General features: G+C 35.3%; 1 protein-coding gene across 14 annotated transcripts in view; it reads right to left on the bottom strand.

The window, feature by feature from the left end:
* ERC1 (ELKS/RAB6-interacting/CAST family member 1) overlaps positions 1-20,643 on the bottom strand; it is a 528,761-nt gene that overhangs the window by 192,870 nt on the left and 315,248 nt on the right. For all 14 annotated transcript variants that reach the window (XM_023548994.2, XM_064284767.1, XM_010590789.3 and 11 more), the window contains one exon: positions 16,510-16,670. In XM_023548994.2, the coding sequence (XP_023404762.2) occupies positions 16,510-16,670 (161 nt within the window). The remainder of the gene's footprint in view (positions 1-16,509; positions 16,671-20,643) is intronic.

The raw sequence follows: 20,643 nt of genomic DNA, 5'->3' as shown, positions 1-20,643 counted from the left end.
TGTGAATGCAAGACGTGAGATAAAATGTGAATGTGAGATAAAATGCTTATCTCAATTCATTGCAAAATATATTTATATTTTTATGTATATATACACATACATTTTATGTGTATTACAGCACAATCACGAGTATGGTCTGTGAGTTCTGTGTGGCCACTGCAATGAATTATTGAACTCAGCAGAGAAGTTGAGCGTACTGTGGGAGGGACGGTTGGTGTCAGAACTGGTAAAGATGGCAGAGAAAGGAAGCTTCTCTGGCCTCTGCCTCATAGGAGTCAGCCCTGTGCTGTTGATCTTGATTCTCCTTCCACCTGTGGACACCACCCCCACGCCATTTTTACTTGTTCCCCTCCCACTTAGCTCTTCATTTTGTATTATTATATAATATGTACTTATATATATTATATATCTATTATATATTATATATTTATTTTAAATACAAAAGAGCAAGACAGTAAAGTAAAAACAAGAACTAATGAAAGAAAACAAATTATGCAGAGTAGATGTAACCAAAGACAAAGAAATACCAAGGGGGGCACTAAATATTTGCGGACACTTTGAGGTTTTTTTTTTTCTCTTTGAGTTAGATAACAGGAATTAGGAAGCCAGAGCCCTGAAGAGGCAGACAAATTCTGGTAGGTTCTCCCCAGGTGTGTACACTGCCGCCTGTGAAACTCAAGCTTAATTTCAAGATCAAGAGGGTATGCTGTCCCTGCTACCTTAGTGATCACCTTATCTGAAGGGCAATAGTATGTCTAACTAGAAAATGAACGGCCTTTAACACATTGAGAGGAAATAACCTCACTCTGGGTGGAATATTATACCAATGTTGATGGGGTGTTTTAAGAATGCCATTATGTGTAAGAAAACGCAGAGGAGAAAGAATGATTCCAGCCACAATTGCTTTCACATGTACGGCAACTGCTAGTCTCTGCTAAAGGGAGACGTTCATTTGTTTTCCCTCCGAGAATGATTTATGTGTAATATTGATATGCACATCACGGATATTTTCCACAGCAACTGTTCCTAACCAAATTGGCATCTTCTCTCTAATTTCTCAGAATCTTAAACCAGAGAGAAAAGAGGAACTCTGGACCTAAACAATGTTCAATTTGTCATAAAGATCTAGCTTGTGGAAAGACAAATTTTTAAGACTTTTTAAAAACAATCAGTTACTGGTTATATATCCTGTAGAATACTTGCTTTCACTTTGAGGATAAAATAATACAAGACAATTCAAAAACATTTACTGAATGTAAATTATGTGTTGGGCACTGTACTTGGTTCTGGGGATTCAAGATGAGCAACACTTCCAAACATCAAGAGTCTGGAGTAAGATAATAAAGCTGCAAATAAATGACTAAAATACAAGTGTGGTAAGTCCTATAGGAATGCAAATATGATAGACATTTAAATATAATTTGTAAAGTTAAATATAACATATTTTTCACATAAATACTTTCTATCTTTGTCACCTAATTCTTTTTTCTTAATGCTGTCTCCTGAAGAGCAGCTTTTCATTTTAATGAAATCCAGTGGATCAAGTTTTTCTTTTATGACTAATACATTCTGTGTCTCAAGAAATCTTTGCTTACTCCAAAGTTCTCTGTATCCTTCCTGAAGTTTATAGCTTTAACTTTTATATTTAGGTCTATGATCCATTTAGCATTAATTTTAGTATTCACACATCCAATTACACCCACATCGTTTGTTGAAAACATGATTGCTTCCCCATTAAATTACAATGGCACTTTTCAGTATTATATATGTGGGTCTCTTTCTGTGCTCTTTATTCTGCCCATTGACCTATGTATTTATCCTCATGTCAATACTCAAACTGTCTTGATTATCACAGCTTTACAGCAATACTTGAAATCAGGAAGCGCAGGTCTGCCAACCATTCTTTTCCCAAATCGGTTTAGCTCTGGCTAGATCTATCACAATTTCATATAAATTTTGGAATTCGATTGTTAGTTCTACAAAAAAGCTCCCTGTGATTTTAACAGGGATTATGCTGTGTCTATTAATCATTTTGAGGAAAATGGGCATCTTCAAGTTTGAGTAATTGAAATCACGCACTAGATGTAGCTCTCGATTTATGCAGGTGCTGTTTAATTTCAGCCATATTCTATAGTTTTCACTGTAAAGATCCTGTGCAACATTTGTTGACTTTATTCTGAAGTACTTGATGTGTTTTGATGCTATTGAAAATATATATATTTTTAGGATTTCAGTTTCCATTTGTTTATTGCCAGTATGTGGCTATACAGTTAGCTTTTATGTACTGCCCTGTGCAGACAATCATGGTGTCTATGAAGAAAGATTCGTTTCACTACTTTCTAATGTTTTACACTTTCTTTTCCTTGACAATGTATGACTAGAATCTCCAATACAAGAGTGAATAAAAGTCATAATGGCAAATATACTTCCGTGCCTCATTTCCAATCTTAGTGAGAAATAATAACTTTATCATTAAGTATAATGTTTCACAGATGCCATTTATTGAGCTGAAGAAATTTTCCTCTACTCCTAGTCTGCTAACAAAGTTTTTATCATGAACGTGTGTTGCCATTTGTCAAGGGCTTTTTCTGAATGTACTAAGATTACATGATTTTTCTCTTTCTTCTGATAATATAGCCAATTAAATTATTCTAGAAATAAGTTCAGCTTGGTTGTGCTATCTTAGCCTTCTTATTTATGTTGGATTTAATTTGCTAAGATTTTGTGGGGATTTTTATGTCAATGTTGATGAGGGATATTCATCTGTAATTTTCTCTTTTTGTAATGTTTTTGCAAGGTTTTGACGTAAGGGTAACTTTGGTTTCATAAAATATATTGGCAAGTTATTTCCCCTTCCTTTATTTTCTGAAAGAATTTCTTTAACATTGGTATTAATTCTTGCTTAAATGTTTGGTAGAACTCACCAGTGAAGCCAACTGAGCCTGGAGTATGTTTTTGAGGGAGGGCTTTTGATAACAAATTCAATTTCGTTAAAGGTATAGGCCTGTTCAACTTTCTGTTCCTTCTTCAGTCAGTTTTGATAAGTTGTTTATTTTTCAAGAATTTTGTGCATTTTATCCAAGTTGTCAAATTTATTGGCATTAAGTTTTTAAAATATCTTATTGTCTTTTTAAATGTATTTAAAATCTGGAGTGATATCCCCTCTTTCTTCCAGATATTGGTAATTCATGTGTCTTTTTTTCCCCTTGAGTATAGTCTTTCTAGGGGACTATCAATTTTAGTAATTTTTTGAAGAACCATGGTTTGGCTTTGTAAGTTTTCTGTATTGTTTGTCTGTTTTCTGTTCTTACCTTTATTATTTCCTTCTTTACCTTGTTTTACTTTTTCTAGTTTCTAAATGTGGAAACTAAGATTAACCATTTCTTCTTTTCTAATACAGGCATTTAAAGAAACACATTTCACTCTAAGCACTGCTTGAGCTGAATAACACAAAATTTCGCATTTGTATTTTCATTTTCATTCAGTTCAAAATAACTTCTCATACTTCTTGTGACTTGTTCTATGACCTATGGGTGATTTAGAACTGTTAATTTCTAAATATTGGGGATTTTCTAAATACCTTACTATTATTAACTTCTAACTTAATTCCACTGTAGTCAGAGAACAATTCTGACATATTTCAGTCTTCTGAAATTTGAGACTTATTTTAGGGCCCAGCGCATGGTCTACATTGGTGAACAATGGATACGCACTTGAAAAATACATGTAATCTTTTGAATTGAGTTGTTAGGTATGATGTTTCATAAATGTTAAAGAGATGAAGTTGGTAGTCTTCAGATCTTTTATATTTTTACTGATTTTTTGTTGTTTTTCACTTAATTCTATCAATTTCTGAAATAGGTGCTAAAATCGCCAATGATGTCCATTTCTCCCTTTAGTTCTTTGAGTTTGCCCTTTGTGAATTTTGAAGGTATGTTATTAGGTGCATACATATTAAGGACTTTTATGTCTTTTTAATGAATCGTCCACTTTATCATTATGGTATATCCTTCTTTATCTCTAGGAATACTCTGTTTCAAGTCTCATTAGTCTGATATTAATATAGTCACACCAGGTTTCTTAGTATTACTGTTTGCAAGGTATCTCTTTTCCCATCCTTTAATTTCAACCTATCTTTCTCTATTATTGTGTGTCTCTTCAAAGTGTGTATTTGGGCCTTGCTGCTGCTTCATTTTAATCCATTGAAATAGTCTCTGTCCTTTAATTGGGGAGATTCGTCTATTTGTATTTTATGTAAGCATTTATATGGCTGAATTTATGTATATCATCCATTGGTCCCTTCTGTTCTTTGTTCTCTGTTGTCCCTTTCTTGCTTTTTTCTTCATGGTAAAATCAAATAATTTATAGTATTACATTTTAATTCCTCTATTGGCTTTTCAGTTTTTTTGTCATTGTTGTTTATAACTTTTTGTAAAAATACGCATTTTTAACTTATCAAAGACTATTTACATTAGAAATTGTACAACTTCGTATCTGACACTTCATATTTTCCACTTCACAAATGTTAACAATCTAACAACATAATTCCATGCTCCTATCTTTTGTGTCTTTTTTTTTGATCTTTTGTGTTCCTATGAGTCGGAACCGGCTCGATGGCACATTAACAACATCTTTTGTGTTAATGTCACATCCTTCATTTCTATACACACTATAAATGCCACCTTGTGTTGTTATTTTTGCTTTAACCAGTCTTTTAAGGAAATTATGAGAAAAAAAAGTTCTATACATATTTACTAATCTACCATGTCTGGTGGTCTAGATTCCTTCCTGCAGATTCACATTCCCATCTGGTATCATGTCTCTTCAGCTGGAAGAACATCCATTAGCATTTCTTGTACAGCATGTTTTCTAAAGATGAATTCTTTTCATTTTTGCTTATCAGAAAATGTCTTTATTTCACTCTAGTTTTTTAAGGGTGTTTTTCATTGGTTATAGAACTCTAGACTGACAGTTTTTTGTTTTCTTCAGTACTGTAAAAGATGCTCTATTTTTTTCTGACCTCCTCTGCTTCTGATAAAAATTCAGCTGCCATTTTTAACGTAGTTTTTCTGTATGCACTCTTTTTGTCTGGCTGCTTTTATTTTCCTCTTTATATTTTGTTTCCAGAAATCAGATTATGATTGTTCTAGGCCTAATTTTCTTTGTATTTATCCTGCTTGGTTTCACTGAGTTTCCAGGATCTGTAAGTCAAAGTTTTGTTGTTTTTTTTTTTTTTTAATGAAATCTGAGAAATTTTTTGGCCATTGTTTTTTTCAAATATTTTTTTCCTGCTCCAACCTCACTCTCTTATCCTTCCGGTATTTCAATTACATGTATGTTAGCCCATTTAGTATTGTCCTATACATGCTGAGGCTCTGCTCATTTTGTAAAAATCTTTTTTCTCCCTATTCTTTAAATTTGATCATTTCTTTTCATCTATTTTAAAGTTCACTGATTTTTTCTTCTGATAGCTTTAATTTGCTATAGAGGATATCCAGTGAATTCTTCATTTCTATTGTATCTTTCAGTTCTAAATTTTCCATTTTTTAATCATGTTCCTTTCTTGGCTAAGACTTATCTCTTCCACCATCAAGATGGTATTTCCCTTTAATCAATCTGAAGCATATTTATAAGAGTGACTTTAAAGTCTTTGTCTACTAAATCCAGCATCTAGGAATTTTCTAAGTTAATTTCTACTGAATGTTTTTCCTGACTATGCGTCATATGTTACTACAGCTTTGCATATCTGATAATTTTTTTTAAAACTCAATATAGGATATTGCAAATGATAAGGTGCAAAGAGTCTAGATTATGATATCTTCTGAAGAGCACTGATTTATTCTAGTAGGTAGTTCAGTGAATAGTTGATCTCCTTGAGCTTGTGTAGGTTTGCTTTTATCCTTTGTTAGGGTTGATCTGTTGACAGCCCAGGGTATTTTCCATATCTCTGTATCTTGGTGAGACTCATCCTCCAAACTTTGTCTCCCCTGTTGATTTTATTGGGACTCTGTTTTATGTTTTGTTAGGCTGGCCTTATTGTAGGGCATAATCTCTACTTCTAAGGTTCAGCTTTTCTGTTATTTCAGCTAGGCCTCAAAAGTAAAGTAGTTTCTCCAATGGTGAAGAAGAAAGTACAAACTGGATTTTCAGTTGTTGAATATCATGCTTTGCAAATACTTAGCTTTACCAATTTCAAACTGTTTTTATTATACTCTCTCATCTGATCCTCACTACAACTTCATAAAGTGTCTAAGTATGATTATTCCTATTTTATAGATAAGCAAATGGACTTAAAATGTAAACACAGTCTTTGCTACACAGGGTATCTTACAATATGCTTTTACTCAGGATCCTCTGATAGGCAAAGCTTATGATTAAATGAATGGATTATTGTATCTTTTACATCCATACCTTGAGGGAAGTTTTACCCATTTGCAGAATGAGTAGCTACCTATAAGGTGCTCTCTGAGGGACACTGATAGGGAAGGTCCTGAAAGGAAAAGACAAACCAAACAAACAAAACAACTCCCATACTGGCATATTAAATAACAGATTAAAAAAAAAAAAAAAGAATTAAAATTAGGTAAAGGCATTCGTTTACCCACCTGTGACAGTTAACCCTTTAGTTTGATTCTTTTGTATTTAACAGAATGGTCTAGGGCTGAGCTTATATCTCCAGCACAGGAAAAAAAAAAGAAAAGATGAGGAAATAAGAAAATAATCCACATCCTTCCACTTGGGAGAAAGAGGATGACAGGCATTCTTAATTTCATCCCAGCACAAGTGAGGACAACTTCTCATACAGACCACATACTAATAGAAGGAGAAAAAGAATTTTAAAAGCTGGAAAAGAGAGAGACTTTGGGAGACCTTTATCAGAAAACCTAAGTTCTTTACTTGCAGCTCAGAGATTACTCCAACATTTGAGACTTTTTACACGAAAAGATGATTCATTTAGGAAGTATGATTTTTAAAACCTTCTGTTTGGACGTTATATTTAATCCTATTTGGATAAAAGGTGAAACGGCTTTAGGCTTTAAGGGAGGAGAAAGGCAAGGGACTTTTGGTTTTTTGTAACTGATTTCAATGCAGGTCACAAGAGAATAAAAAGATTTGGGGGAAACCATTTAGTTGTAATGTACATGATCCATCTTGTGGGAAGCTGTGCATGATGGTCAAAGTTTAGGTGTAGGAAGAGAAAAGGTCCTCATTTAATAAACTCATTTCCACCACTATCTTATGACAACTCGGTGCCCCAACTAAACTATTAAGTTCTGATGAGATAAAGATGTTAGGAACAGTCCAGATCCTAGAATCTACAACGTAGGCAGCACAGAAAAGCTGGATATCAAGGCAGAAACAGAAGGTGCAGAATCAGGGAGTTAACCAAGACTAGGGAGGAATTCTCAAAGGACAGTTGATTATAGATACAAACTTTATAATTTTAACTGGGACCAATTCCACCAGTGCTACTTGTTTATAGCTCAACCATACATCATATTGTGTTTTATTTTTCAGTTCAAGTGTAGAAAATTTCTATATTAATTTATGTTGATTTCCTCTGAAATACTTAAATGTCAGTATTTTGGCCCACTGTAAAAAATGCTTCTAACCCTTTTTCATATGGCTAATGACTCAAATAAAGACTTTCTGTGGAAGTATAAGGAGGCCAGGTGGTACAGTGGTTAAGCACTCAGCTGCTAACCAAAAGACTGGTGGTTCAAACCCACCAGCCACTCTGCAGGAGAAAGATGTGGCAGTTTGCTTCTGTAGAGATTTACAGCCTTAGAGATCCTATGGGGCAGTTCTACTATGTTCTACTGGGTTGCTATGAGTTAGAATTGAATCAATGGCAATGGGTTTGGTGGAAGTATAAATAAAAATGGCTGTGTAAAAAGTATACACGTTCTCATGCAACTTAGAATGCATTTCAATTCTGATTTTCCCCTCTAAATTGTTACTAAGAGAAAATCTACGTAAATATTTTCATTTCACGGTTAATTTGAAAAATGGGTCATAAATCCTCACACGGAATTTTCTTTTTAGTGTCAGCAACCTTATAGTAAATTTCAAAATAAATTTGATATACTACTGGGTATCAAAAGGCTAGTATAATTTAAAATAGTTCAATCTAATTATTTAAGGCATAACAGATTATTCACTTACCTGCACTATTCTCAAATAGTCTGACTTTTTTTCCCCACTAGCCATTTTCTATTACTCTCTTTAAATAATTCCAAGCATATTCTATTTTTCTCTTAAAAGAAAATAATTTCTTGATGTCAAATTTCAGTTTCTACTACTGAACTCTTCTTAGGTACATCTGAAAATTTACTTTCTGCCTGTGAAAAGCTAGACCTTTTTCTTTAGCCAAAACACATCTCAAGAGTATATAACTTAGCCCACAGAGATTTGGGTTTCTCTGCCAACTTGACTGATCTCTGAGAAGACCGGTCTTCCAAGAATGTCTGTGTAGTTACTTTGGTAGATTCTAATTTTTTTTAACTTGTGTGTTCACAGTATCTTTTATATCACAATTCTTTATTATTTTTTTAAGCTCCAATCAACATAACAATTTAATCATCCTTTGACTCACGTCAACTAACTGCTTAAAATTTTTTATTATAAAACCAAATGTTTACATTAAAAACTTTCCATGACACCTGTCTATCTGTGAGGTAAGTCAGGAGAACAAAGGAAAAAAAAATTAAATCCAGACTCAAAGGCAGAGAATGAGCAAGAGAAAGAATGAGACACTGCGTGTGTATGTAATTAACAATGTTTTGGCACAGCGGCTCAGGGTAGACACTGCTACCAGTAGACTGGATATGGGATGCTACTGAGGAAACCGCTCTGAATTCTCAAAGAAACTAAAGAGCTCTTCCATTCCTTCCCAAAACAAACCAGTTCTCACAGTAGTCAAACACATAGATGGATAAAAACTTTATTAAAAATAAAAAGTAAGGCTTTTAAGGTTTATTCTGAGTGCCAGCATGGGGTGGGATTGTACTAGGAGTTTGAATACACGGTAGCGGAGAATAATCCAGTTCATCTAGAATTCTTAATAGTGAACCTCATGATCTGAACTGATACTTAAATTTTATGACACTTATTAGATTTGTTGTTTTATTATTTCTTTTCCCTCCCATTCTTAAAGGAAAGAGTCTAACATAAGAGTGGAATAAAAACATAATGGCTAACAAAACCACAGGAAAATAAGAACCGCTGTGGGATCTGCCAATAAAAACGTTCCTTCTCTTCAGCGTTGGCTAAACAACTCAAATGTTTCTAATGAACCACTGGCAGGCCACCAACAGCACAGTTTTACATCTCCCCAAGCTCATGGCCACCTTTTATCTGTAGCAGACACACAAAATTTACAATCATAAATGGTAGGGATAGAAAAGAACTATTAGGTCATTCCTTTCTGTTTTAGGTCAGGATTATTCCACAAAACTAGACTCTTTTAGCGCTTTGCTCTTTTTTACACAAATGGGTCAATTTCCTTTTTCCTGGGAGGGACTACTTCTTATTCTAGATTCAGAGTCACACACATGCATGTTTTAGTCTCTTTATACATTGTAATCCCCTCATATTTCCTCTACATTTCAATTTTTATGGTTATCCTAAACAAGTCTCTTTACTTCTTCAATTATCAGAAGTTAAACAATTTAAACTTTAAAAAATGGTAGGTCCTGTCATGATGACACAGTGAAGACTCTGGCTGTCATTGCCAATGGCCACAGGTAAAGTATTACCTTAATTCTCTTAAATTTTACTTAAATAAGTTTGTTTTACTAAAGATCAGCACCAGGAAATACTTAAAGCAAGCTAATAAGTAGTTAATTATTAAGTGCTTACTGTGAGAGGCACTGTTCTCAAGTCTATGTATTAACTCATTTCTTATTTAATTCTCACGAAAACCCTCTAAGTCGAGACAATTATTATCCTCATTTTACAAATGAAGCAACTAAGGCATGGAGAGGTTAAATAACTTGCTGAGGTCATAAAGCTAACAAGTAGCAGAGTCAGAATTCAGACTCAGGGTCTTCTATTCCAGGAAGTATGCTCTTACCACATACAGTAAGTAATAAGAGGCAGATCTTATGCAGAACTACTTGAAGGGAACAAAGTAACTTATAAATTGACAACAGAGTGAATAAATTCTTAGGAAAGTTGTAGAAACTGAGACTTGCGCTCCAGCCCAGCCAACATGCATAATCTGTTCAACATATGGAGTGATGGAGAGTCCAGCGCATAGCTGGAGAGGAATTCTTCCTTGGTCAGCTACTTAGCGAAAAGAAACTGAAAGTTACTCTATCAGTACACACAGTATGTCATTTATAGTGCTTTTTTTTGTATATAATTACGCTTAGGTTAATTGTTTAGTTTTTAATCGGGGCTTCACCAGTCATTATTTTATATTTGTACGCCAAACTTTAAAAATCCACATAAAAAAAAAAAAATCACAAGGATTTCACTTCACTGTCCTAAATGCAAAGAATAGGAAACAATTGTTGCTCCCCACTCCTGGTAAACCCCTGTGCGTTGGTATGCAAAGCAGTGTGAACAGAGATTTGTTAAGAACACACACTCTCTCAACAGCATACCTGGATACAGGATTAGTCCTAAAGCATTGGGATAATTTATTAAAAGACAAGGTATTAAATACGCATTTCACTAAGATATGAAAATGAAAGATGACACAAAGGGAGGATTCAAGTGCAAATTAAAGCAAGGACTGCTTTGAAAACTTTAAGACGGTACAATCTACATGACAGAAAACCTTTGGAAAATCTAAGAACATCATGAATATATCCCGAACAAATGAAAATGATTTAAGAGGTAAGCCATCTGACAGAGCCAGGTTTTAACACTTTGTTTCTAGAACTTTTATTTAATGTTTGTTTTTAAAATTTCTATACCATTTATAAACTTCTATGCATACTTTATTTCCCCCATTTCTTACTGTGTGTGTTTTTTATTTTACTGATAACAGTTTTGCTAATCACAGTATTTTTCAGAAATACAATCTCCCATCTGGGTTGGTAAGGGAAGTTCATAATACAATTTAGCACTGTGGTATGTAAAAGTCACATGCAATTTTCACTTTATGGTTTGAAGTTATGCATTCTTAAGAAATTCTGTGCTATCTTCTCAAAGTCCTAACAATAAAGTAAATTCGTATAAACATACACCACTATTTTGTTATAAACATCGATTTGAACTGGGTAGGGAAGATCTGACATGTAAAGTCAAGATACTGATGATTACTGAAAACAAAATAAAACAAACAAAAAACTCACATACTGTTGCTTTAACAAGGCCTATTTATGCTTACGAATATTACAGCTTTCTTCCATTTTTCTTAAGGACTTCGGGACCTGATATAATTTTCCTCCCAACTTCATCTCCTACCCTTCTTCTAAGAAGGATTCTGAGACCTCTCCAAACCTAGTGATTTTACTCTCTACTGCTCAAGAGTTATATCTCCTACTTTGTCAAACTTTAAATTTCCCTTCATTGTTACACCTTTTTCACTACCTTGTTGCTAAATAACATATTCATAAACTTTCTTCTCATGATGATACTGAGAACCCCAACCTTCCCTGTTCTCCCACTATATAAACTTATTTCTGGCTCCACTTACTAATCACTTCTAAGAGTAGGTCATTCAGAATGTTTTTCTAAAAGGGGAAACACTCTTAACCTTTCACTGTGGCCTAATAATCCATAAGAAAAGGTGACAGCCCAAAATGTGCTTTCTCACCTCAACTCTTAGGTTCATGTCACAGTATCACAATAACCATGTCCCACGAAAATTTCACACTAAGGTATCACGCTACGTTATCAGGGCAGCATCCTCTGCTACTTTATAATTCTGGTATTCAATATTCCTCTGAGTAACAGAGGATGAGCTAGCTGGGTTGAGAAAAGTTAATTCATTTTATGATGAGGAGGCTGTGTATTTATACGCAGAAGAAGGACTAGTGGAAATGGAGTAACTGATTACTGAAAACTGACAGAGGAAGTTGCAGAGGATGGGAATAGTAATAGAATTAATGCTAAAAGAAGCTAATCTATGCCTTATGAAGGAGAAAGGGTATCTCCTCTGAGACAGAAGAAAAGACAACAAAAATAGAAATAATTTTTAAGGTAAAAAAGGTAACTAAGGAATGCCAGAATAGACTTGGCTTCGGTAAAATGGAGTAAAGCTTTTAGTTAAGTGTGGGTGCTGGGGATGGAAAAAAGACAGCACTACTGGGTTGCTATGAGTTGAAAGCGACGACAATGCATTTTTTTTATTGGATCTTCAAATAAGACATATTTGTTCTCAAGACAAGGAAGCCAGAATTTCTCAAAAAGTCAAAAAGACGAAAAAGGAGCATCTATTAAGTACCGTCAGATGTACACATGCTTCAAAATGAATTATAATCCTAGCAAGCCACAAGATGAGGCAAGTAAGAAAATGATACACAGAAAAGTTTTGCTAAAAGTATAAATTGAGTAAAACTGGCTGGAAAGTGTGGTAAAAGGTTGATTGTTGAATCTGGGGTATAGGTATATGAGAGCTCATTACACAATCCTCTCTACTTTTGTGTACTTTCAGAAATTTTTCTTTTTTAAATTTTTATTGTGCTTTAAGTGAAGGTTTACAAATCAAGTCAGTATCTCATACAAAAATTTATATACGTCTTGCTGCTGCTGTTGTTGCTGTTAGGTGCCGTCGAGTCGGTTCTGACTCATAGTGACCCTATGCACAACAGAACGAAAACACTGCCCGGTCCTGAGCCATCCTTAAAACTGTTGTTATGCTTGAGCTCATTGTTGCAGCCACTGTGTCAATCCACCTCGTTGAGGGTCTTCCTCTTTTCCGTTGACCCTGCACTCTGCCAAGCATGATGTCCTTCTCCAGGGACTGATCCCTCCTGACAACATGTCCAGAGTATGTAAGACACAGTCTCACCATCCTTGCCTCTAAAGAGCATTCTGGCTGCACTTCTTCTAAGACGGATTTGTTTGTTCTTTTGGCAGTCCATGGTATATTCAATATTCTTCGCCAACACCACAATTCAAAGGCGTCAATTCTTCTTTGATCTGCCTTATTCATTGTCCAGCTTTCACATGCATATGATATGATTGAAAATACCATGGCTTGGGTCAGGCGCACCGTAGTCTTCAGGGTGACATCTTTGCTCTTCAACACTCTGAAGAGGTCCTTTGCAGCACATTTGCCCAATGCAGTGCGTCTTTTGATTTCTTGACTGCTGCTTCCATGGCTGTTGATCGTGGATCCAAGTAAAATGAAATCCTTGACAACTTCAATCTTTTCTCCGTTTATCATGATGTTGGTCATTGGTCCAGTTGTGAGGATTTTGTTTTCTTTATGTTGAGGTGTAATCCATACTAAACACTGTAGTCTTTCATCTTCATTAGTAAGTGCTTCAAGTCCTCCTCACCTTCAGAAAGCAAGGTTGTGTCATCTGCAAAACGCAGGTTGTTAATGAGTCTTCCTCCAATCCTGATGCTCCGTTCTTCTTCATATAGTGCAACTTCTTGGATTATTTGCTCAGCATACAGATTGAATAGGTATGGTGAAAGAATACAACCCTGACACACACCTTTCCTGACTTTAAACCAATCAGTATCCCCTTGTTCTATCCGAAGAACTGCCTCTTGATCTATGTAAAGGTTCCTCGTGAGCACAATTAAGTGGTCTGGAATTCCCATTCTTCGCAGTGTTATCCACAGTTTGTTAGGATCCACACAGTCGAATGCCTTTGTATAGTCAATAAAACACAGGTAAACATCCTTCTGGTATTCTCTGCTTTCAGCCAGGATCCATCTGACATCAGCAATGATATCCCTGGTTCCACGTCCTCTTCTGAAACCAACCTGAATTTCTGGCAGTTCCCTGTCGATACACTGCTGCAGCCGTTTTTCAATATCTTCAGCAAAATTTTGCTTTTGTGTGATATTAATGATATTGTTCTATAATTTCCACATTCAGTTGGATCATCTTTCTTGGCAATAGGCATAAATATGGATCTCTTCCAGTCAGTTGGCCAGGAAGCTATCTTCCATATTTCTTGGCATAAACAAGTGAGCACCTCCAGCACTGCATCTGTTTGTTGAAACATCTCAATTGATATTCCATCAATTCCTGGAGCCTTGTTTTTCGCCAGTGCCTTCAGAGCAGCTTGGACTTCTTCCTTCAGTACCATCGGCTCCTGATCATATGCCACCTCTTGAAATGGTTGAATATCAACTAATTCTTTTTGGTGTAATGACTCTGTGTATTCCTTCCATCTCCTTTTGATGCTTCTTGCATCGTTTAATATTTTCCCCATGGAATCCTTCACTATTCCAAATTCCTGAATTTTTTCTTCAGTTCTTTCAGCTTGAGAAACACCGAGCGTGTTCTTCCATTTTGGTTTTCCATCTCCAGCTCTTTGCACATGTCATTATAATACTTTACTTTGTCTTCTCAAGAGGCCCATTGAAATCTTCTGTTCAGTTCTTTTACTTCATCAATTCTTCCTTTTGCTTTACCTGCTCAACACTCAAGAGCAAGTTTCACAGTTTCCTCTGACATCCATCTTAGTCTTTTCTTTCTTTCCTCTCTTTTCAGTGACCTCTTGTTTTCCTCATGGATGATGTCCTTGATGTTATTCCACAACTCGCCTGGTCACTAGTGTTCAGTACGTCAAATCTATTCTTAACATGGTCTTTAAATTCAGGTGGGATATACTCAAGGTCATATTTTGGCTCTCGTGGACTTGCTCTGATTTTCTTCAGTTTCAGCTTGAACTTGCATATGAGCAATTGATGGTCTGCTCCACAGTCGGCCCCTGGCCTTGTTCTGACTGATGATATTGAGCTTTTCCATCGTCTCTTTCCACAGATGTAGTCAATTTGATTTCTGTGTGTTCCATCTGGCGAGGTCCATGTGTATAGTCACCGTTTATGCTCGTGAAAGAAGGTATTTGCAATGAAGAAGTCATTGGTCTTGCAAAATTCCATCATTTGATCTCCAGCATTGTTTCTATCACCAAGGCCATATTTTCCAACTACTGATCCTTCTTCGTTTCCAACTTTCGCATTCCAATCGAGAGTAATTATCAATGCATCTTGATTGCATGTTCGATCAATTTCAGACTGCAGCAGCTGATAAAAATCTTCTGTTTCTTCATCTTTGGCCCTAGTGGTTGGTGCGTAAATTTGAATAATAGTCATATTAACTGGTCTTCCTTGTAGGCATATAGATATTATCCTATCACTGACAGCATTGTACTTCAGGATAGATCTTGAAACATTCTTTTTGAGGATGAAAGCAACACTATTCCTCTTCGAGTTGTCATTTCCAGCATAGTAGACTATATGATTGTCCGATTCAAAATGGCCAATGCCAGTCCATTTCAGCTCACTAATGCCTAGGATATCGGTGTTTATGCATTTCATTTTTGACGATTTCCAAGTAATCTGATATGATTCTTTTAATTTCAGTTGGGTCTGTTGTAATACCGCCCATCTCATTTCTTATTTGGGTTATTTGCTTCCTCTCCTGTTTTTCTTTTGTCAGTTTGGCCAATGGTTTATCAATTTTGTTGATTTTTTTCAAAGAACCAGCTTTTGGTCTTGTTAATTCTTTCAACTGTTTTTCTGTTTTCTATTTCATTTAGTTCTGCTCTAATCTGCATTATTTGTTTTCTTCTGGTGCCTGAGGGTTTCTTTTGTTTCTCTCTTTCTATTTGCTCAAGTTGTAGGGATGATTCTTTGGTTTTGGCCCTTTCTTCTTTTTGGATGTGTGCATTTATTGATATAAATTGACCTCTGAGCGCTGCTTTTGCTGTGTCCCAAAGGTTCCGATAGGAAGTATTTTCATTCTCATTGGATTCTTTGAATTTCTTTATTCCATCCTTAATGTCTTCTATAATCCAGTCTTTTTTGAGCAGGGTATTTTTTTAGTTGTTGTTCAGTTTTCAAGTGTTTTATTTCTTTTCCCTGCTTTTTCTGTTAATGATTTCTACTTTTATGGCCTTGTGGTCAGAGATGATGCTTTGTAATGTTTCAGTGTTTTGGATTCTGCTACAGCTTGTTTTATGACCTAATACTTGGTCTATTCTAGCCTTTAGAAATTTTTAACAATAAAAAATGTTTTAAAAACTTGCATAGGCATCATATGACCTCAGAACCAACAGTTTTCTTACCCAGTAAGCTCATCAATTTGCCTGAACTTTTGAGAAGATTTTAGAAATCTCAGATAGGCAATTGGACAAAAATACACAGGAAAAAAAAAAAAAACACAGAAGAGGAGGCAAAAATAATTCTATTTGACCGGATCTGTTTCAAATTTTACCACATTTGTTCTGGAGAGTAAGAAGAACAAGTTATTACAAAAAATATGCTAAGTGCATTAAGTGTAATAAATGAAGCAGAAGATAAAAGCAATAAGGAAAAGTATTTCTACTAAGAATATGTTTGAGGAATTAGGTTATAAATACTTACTTCATCTCCAGAACTTCCTCTAAATGTTTTCTCCTCTCTGCCCGAAGATTGGTCAAATGAGTTTCCTTTTCTGCCAGTGATTGCTGGGTTGAGGATAGCTTTGCTTTCATAGATTCTAGTTCCTGCTTTACTTTCTCCATGGCCATCAGTAACTCCTCCACCTGTGATAAATATGGAAAAGGAAAAAAAGAGAAGATCTTGATTAAATGAAGTCAGAGAAGCCAGGCAACAGTCAAACACCTGAGTCAACACATCTGAAGATACGTAGGAACACATCTTCAATTCTGTACTTTTCTGGATCAGACATACAAATGAAAAATAAATTGCAGAAGATAAAACAGATCTCTGATGATTCCTTCATTACACTTACTTTCAGTTTAGGTCAGAAAGAACTTCATTTTCTTTTTGATACATGTAAGGGCATTTTTTTTTTTTTTTAAGGGCATACAGGAGCCCTGTTGGCACAATGTTTAAGAGCTCAACTGCTAACCAGAAGATCAGCAGTTTGAATCCACCAGCTGCTCTTTAGAAGCCATATGGGGCTGTTCTACCCTGTCCTATAAGGTCACTATGAGTCCGAATTGACCCGACAGTGACGGGTTTGGTTTCAGAAGGGCATGTAAGTCATCGGTTCAAGCCATCACACTCTGCCATAAACAATTCCTTTTTTAGGAAGTTCTCTAAAAGTGATCCAAAAATTTCCATGGAAATAATATAGCACAAATGAAAACATAAGGAACAGAACCATAACAAATATTTATAGGAGAATTTTAGAAAATAAAAGACATAAACTTCACTAATAACAGATTCAAACGCAAAGGCATTCAACTGTGTGGATCATAACAAATTATGGATAACACTGTGAAGAATGGAAATTCCAGAACACTTAACTGTGCCCATGAAGAATCTGTACATAGATCAAGAGGCAGCTGTTCAGAAAGAGCAACGGGATACTGCGTGGTTTAAAGTCAGGAAAGGTGTGTGGCAGGGTTGTATCCTTTCACCATACTTATTCCATCTGTATGCTGAGCAAATAATGTGAGAAGTTGGACTATATGAAGAAGAAGATGGCATCAGGATTGGAGGAAGACTCATTAACAACCTGCACTATGCAGATGACACAACCTTGCTTTCTGAAAGTGAAGAGGACTTGAAGAACTTACTGATGAAGATCAAAGACCTCAGTCTTCATTATGAATTAGACCTCAACGTAAAGAAAACAAAAATCCTCACAACTGGACCAATAAGCCACATCACGATAAACGCAGAAAAGACTGAAGTTGTCAAGGATTTCATTTAACTTGGATCCAAAATCAACACCCATGAAAACAGCAGTCAAGAAATCAAAAGACACATTGCATTAGGTAAATCTGCTGCAGAGGACCTCTTTAAAGTGTTGAAAAGCAAAGATTATCACCTTGAAGATTAAGGTGTGCCTGACCCAAGCCATGGTATTTTCAATCACATCATATGCATGCAAAAGCTGGACAATAAATAAGGAAGACAGAAGAATTGACCCTTTTGAATTGTGATGCTAGTGAAGAGTATTGAATATACCATGGATTGCCAAAAGAACGAACAAATCTGTCTTGGAAGAAATACAACCAGAACACTCCTTAGAATCAAGGATGGTAAGGCTATGTCTTACATACTTTGAACATGCTGTCAGGAGAGATCAGTCCCTGGAGAAGGACACCATGCTTGGTAAAGCACAGGGTCAATGAAATAGAGAAAGACACTCAATGAGATGGACTGACACAGTGGCTGCAACAATGGGCTCAAGCATAACAATGATTGTGGGATGGCGCAGGACTGGGCCTTGTTTTACTCTGTTGTGGTCACTATGTATGGAACCGGCTCAATGGCACCTAACAACAAGAGATTCAGTACGTACATAAACGAGTAATTTTCTTCCATCTAAGCCTAGATTTTCTTGTTTCACCATTTAAAGTTTTATTTTTTTTTCAAACAGCTAAAATTCAAACAGATAATTTCTTGTTCTAAATCTAAGTAGGCACAGTTTTTAAAGAAGGCAGGAAGGAGAAAGACAAAAAAAGGCCAGATAGAAAGAAGACAGAAAAAACCTGAAAAAAAAAAGTTGATAGAAACAGATTCGAAAAAAAAAAAAACAAAAACTCCAAGAGAAAGAAGACATAACACCAAAACATGGGAAAAAGAAACTAAGAGAGCAAGGCATGTACTTCATCAGTCATTTCCACTTATGCTGGCTGGTCCCAAATCAAAACCATTTCAATAAACATGTTCATTTTAATTCAGAAGCAAAAAAAAATGTTAAGAAAAATATCTGTTATTAACAAAAAAAGTAACCCCAACCATGTAAGCAACCAGTCAACTGTACCTGAGTTTATGTCAGATTGCTGTTTACCAAGAAATAATCTTGGTGACAAATCTTTTCAGAGGTAGAGGTGGAGGCAGGTCAGAGCTTGGACATCTGTCATTCATTGACTCCTACACAGAACCAATTTGCATGATACAAAAACTGAGAGCATTTCAGAGGCAAAACTGCAGAATGACAAATCTGAGTTATTAACTGACCCCTGAATGTTAGTACTTCATACCTAAACAAAATCCCTATGTTGACTGGTAACAGCTGCTAAACACTGATAGTAAACAGATACATTTAGTTTTTTGGCACCTGAATTACTTTACTTTGTTCATCTTTTCCAAAGTGATCAAGTTAATGTCTTCAGCTAATAATGTCCTCACAGTCCCATCTGCTTCAGGAATATACGCTATTAAGCAGACACGTGGATACATATTCACATATCAGCAAGTATTACATAAACACACATCACTGCCCATCCTTTGGAAAACTGCCGGTAAGGATGATGCAATTTTATCAGTTTAATGTGAAATCCTATCTAGAATTGGGTGCAACTGATATACCAAGTTATATGCTTATGATTATACAAAATCTGTTATAGATAGCACCATTTACAGGATGACAACAGGTCTGGCTAACGGGTCCACTACATAAAGTGTGGGATAGATTTATCTTTTATGAATTTATCTTAAACAGATCTCAAAAGATGCTTTCCCTATCCCTTTCTTTCACTACCCCAGGCAACCAATGGTATCACAGTTCCAAAACCGGTGAGATATTTTATGTGTACGCAAGCAAACACATACAAATAACCTAATCCTCCCTTTCTACACAAAAGGAAAATGTAATACTCTGTAATACTCTTAGGCAACTAAAATTTTTGTTAAACTTTTTATTGGAGTACAACATATGTACAGAAAAATACCAACCACCAACAACCAGTTGCCATCAAGTCAACTCTGACTCTTGATGACCATGCCTGTCAGAGTAGAACTGTGCTCCACTGAGTGAAAAATATAAAGTTGATAAATGTACAGCATGAAGAATTTTTGCCAAGTGAATACACCTATGTAGTCGGCGCACAGATCAATAAGCAGATTATTACCAGTATCTCAGAAGGCCCCCAACACCTCCTTTTCAGATAAAGAAGTTAAATATAATTCTGACTTCTAACACTCTAGATGGGTTTTGACTGTTTTTTAAAACTTTATGCAAATTAAATTATATAGAATATAATTTTGAGTAGTGATTGTTTTTCACTCTGTTATGTCTGTGAGATACATTTTTGTTACAGGGTTTAATTATAGTTCTGTAATACTCATAACTATTTGCTATTAGACTGTAAGAAAATATCAAAATTTATTTCAGGTGATTTTGATAAAGAGAAGTTTTAAATTTTTTAAAGGAGTCCAAATAATTTTTAAAATTTTATGCTCCTTTATGTTCAGAGCTTTTTGTATACTGAATAAGAAAATTTTCTCTACCTCAAGACCATGAAGATATTCTATTTTTTCTTCTAAAAGCTTTATTGTTTTATGTTTCACGTTTAGATCTATAACATATATGCAACTAATTTTTGTATATGGTGTAATGGTCAAAATTCATTTTTATCAATGTGGATACTGAATTGGCTCAGCACTATAAACAGTGGAAAGATTTCAATAGTCAAGGGTAGAAGGTACTTCTTACCTACTTTACAAAAAATCAGAAATTATTTAAAGATTATTTATAAATTGTAGGATAAATGACTTAACAATGCTTCATACTGTATACCAAAAAAAAAGAAGAAA

This window comes from Loxodonta africana, chromosome 4 (assembly GCF_030014295.1).
Source record: "Loxodonta africana isolate mLoxAfr1 chromosome 4, mLoxAfr1.hap2, whole genome shotgun sequence".
NCBI classification, from domain to species: Eukaryota; Metazoa; Chordata; class Mammalia; order Proboscidea; family Elephantidae; genus Loxodonta; species Loxodonta africana.
This window is presented reverse-complemented; position numbering and strand designations above follow the sequence as displayed.